The sequence below is a fragment of the Calidris pugnax genome, unplaced genomic scaffold (genome assembly GCF_001431845.1).
Source record: "Calidris pugnax isolate Ruff unplaced genomic scaffold, ASM143184v1 scaffold13, whole genome shotgun sequence".
Taxonomy (NCBI): Eukaryota; Metazoa; Chordata; class Aves; order Charadriiformes; family Scolopacidae; genus Calidris; species Calidris pugnax.
In genome coordinates this window covers 21,941,134-21,942,790 of record NW_015090810.1, presented here as the reverse complement: position 1 = coordinate 21,942,790, position 1,657 = coordinate 21,941,134, and the positions used below count along the sequence as shown (strand labels likewise).

General features: G+C 65.6%; 1 protein-coding gene and 1 long non-coding RNA gene across 2 annotated transcripts in view; one reads left to right on the top strand and one right to left on the bottom strand.

Moving 5' to 3' along the window:
- LOC106886090 overlaps window positions 1-290 on the bottom strand; it is a 10,592-nt gene extending 10,302 nt beyond the window's left edge. Inside the window, exon 1 of the long non-coding RNA XR_001411566.1 lies at window positions 161-290. This is a non-coding gene — a long non-coding RNA (uncharacterized LOC106886090). The remainder of the gene's footprint in view (window positions 1-160) is intronic.
- Window positions 291-529: 239 nt separating this feature from the next.
- Window positions 530-1,657, top strand: part of ADCYAP1 (adenylate cyclase activating polypeptide 1 (pituitary)) — a 4,014-nt gene continuing 2,886 nt past the window's right edge. The window contains exons 1-2 of the mRNA XM_014938453.1: window positions 530-541; window positions 820-1,127. Of these exons, the coding sequence (XP_014793939.1) occupies window positions 530-541; window positions 820-1,127 (320 nt within the window). The remainder of the gene's footprint in view (window positions 542-819; window positions 1,128-1,657) is intronic.

Sequence of the window (1,657 nt, the reverse complement as noted above, 5' to 3'; positions counted from 1 at the left end):
AAAAAAAAAAATAATACCCAACAAGCCACCAGCAACAACAAAAAAATAAATAATTATATATATATATGTATATATAAATCCCGAACCCAAACAAACTACCGCGCTGGTCGGGTCCCCGCGCCCAGTTTAAAGCCTGGAAGGAATGGAAAAGCCGCCTTACCTCCAGCAGCGCGGGGGAGGGAGCGGGGGGAGCGGGTAGGGCTAGCGATGCTCCCGCAACCGGAGCTGAAATGCCCAGCCGGCGCGGAGCCCAGCAAGTGCGGCGGGGAGGGGTCTGGGTGGGGAAGAGGGGTCCCGGGGGACGCGGGGAGATGCCGCCCCTCCGCTCGCCGGCTGGGAGGGACGGTCACCGCCGCCACCACCGCCACCGCCGCCTCCCGGGCTCCCGCACCCCGCCGCAGCCGGCTCCCGGGCCTCGCCGCTCACCCCCGGGCTCTTCCCTCCGCCCAGGCACGCCGATGGGATCTTCAACAAAGCCTACAGGAAACTCCTGGGCCAATTATCCGCCAGGAAATATCTGCACTCCCTGATGGCCAAGCGGGTCGGGTAAGGGGTTTCTGCTGGCTCTTCTCCCCGCGGTGGGCGCTGGTGCGGAGGGAGCGCAGGTGCTTAAAAGGCCGCAGCTGGAGGGAACAAAGCTGCCTCGCCCGGGGCTGGGAATTTGTTGCGCTGGCAGTGGGGCTGGGGTGTGTGTGTGTGTGTGTGTGTGTATCCGGCTCCCCAAACCTCAGCCGACCCCCGCCGCGGTAGCGCGGGGGAGGGAGCGGGGGGAGCGGGTAGGGCTAGCGATGCTCCCGCAACCGGAGCTGAAATGCCCAGCCGGCGCGGAGCCCAGCAAGTGCGGCGGGGAGGGGTCTGGGTGGGGAAGAGGGGTCCCGGGGGACGCGGGGAGATGCCGCCCCTCCGCTCGCCGGCTGGGAGGGACGGTCACCGCCGCCACCACCGCCACCGCCGCCTCCCGGGCTCCCGCACCCCGCCGCAGCCGGCTCCCGGGCCTCGCCGCTCACCCCCGGGCTCTTCCCTCCGCCCAGGCACGCCGATGGGATCTTCAACAAAGCCTACAGGAAACTCCTGGGCCAATTATCCGCCAGGAAATATCTGCACTCCCTGATGGCCAAGCGGGTCGGGTAAGGGGTTTCTGCTGGCTCTTCTCCCCGCGGTGGGCGCTGGTGCGGAGGGAGCGCAGGTGCTTAAAAGGCCGCAGCTGGAGGGAACAAAGCTGCCTCGCCCGGGGCTGGGAATTTGTTGCGCTGGCAGTGGGGCTGGGGTGTGTGTGTGTGTGTGTGTGTATCCGGCTCCCCAAACCTCAGCCGACCCCCGCCGCGGTTCCTTATACCGCTCCCGGAGCGGCGTGAGCCCGCCTGTCAGCGCAGGCTCCCGCGGAGGTTCGTTCGGTTTAACACCCTCAGGCATATATATATATATATATGTATGTTGGTGCCTATAGATATATGCCTCTATAAATGAATTTTTGGCAAGCGGGTGATTTAAAATGAAGAAGTTGGGCGGTTTGCTGGGCGAGGGGGGGAGGAGGGGAGCGAGCAGTCTGTCGGAAGCGATGACTGAGGGCTGGGCTGAAGCTGGGGGGGGGACACACACTCTGCTGCAGCCCCGCTCGCCCCCCGGCCCCCGGGGGGGGGCCCCCCGGGGCCCCCGC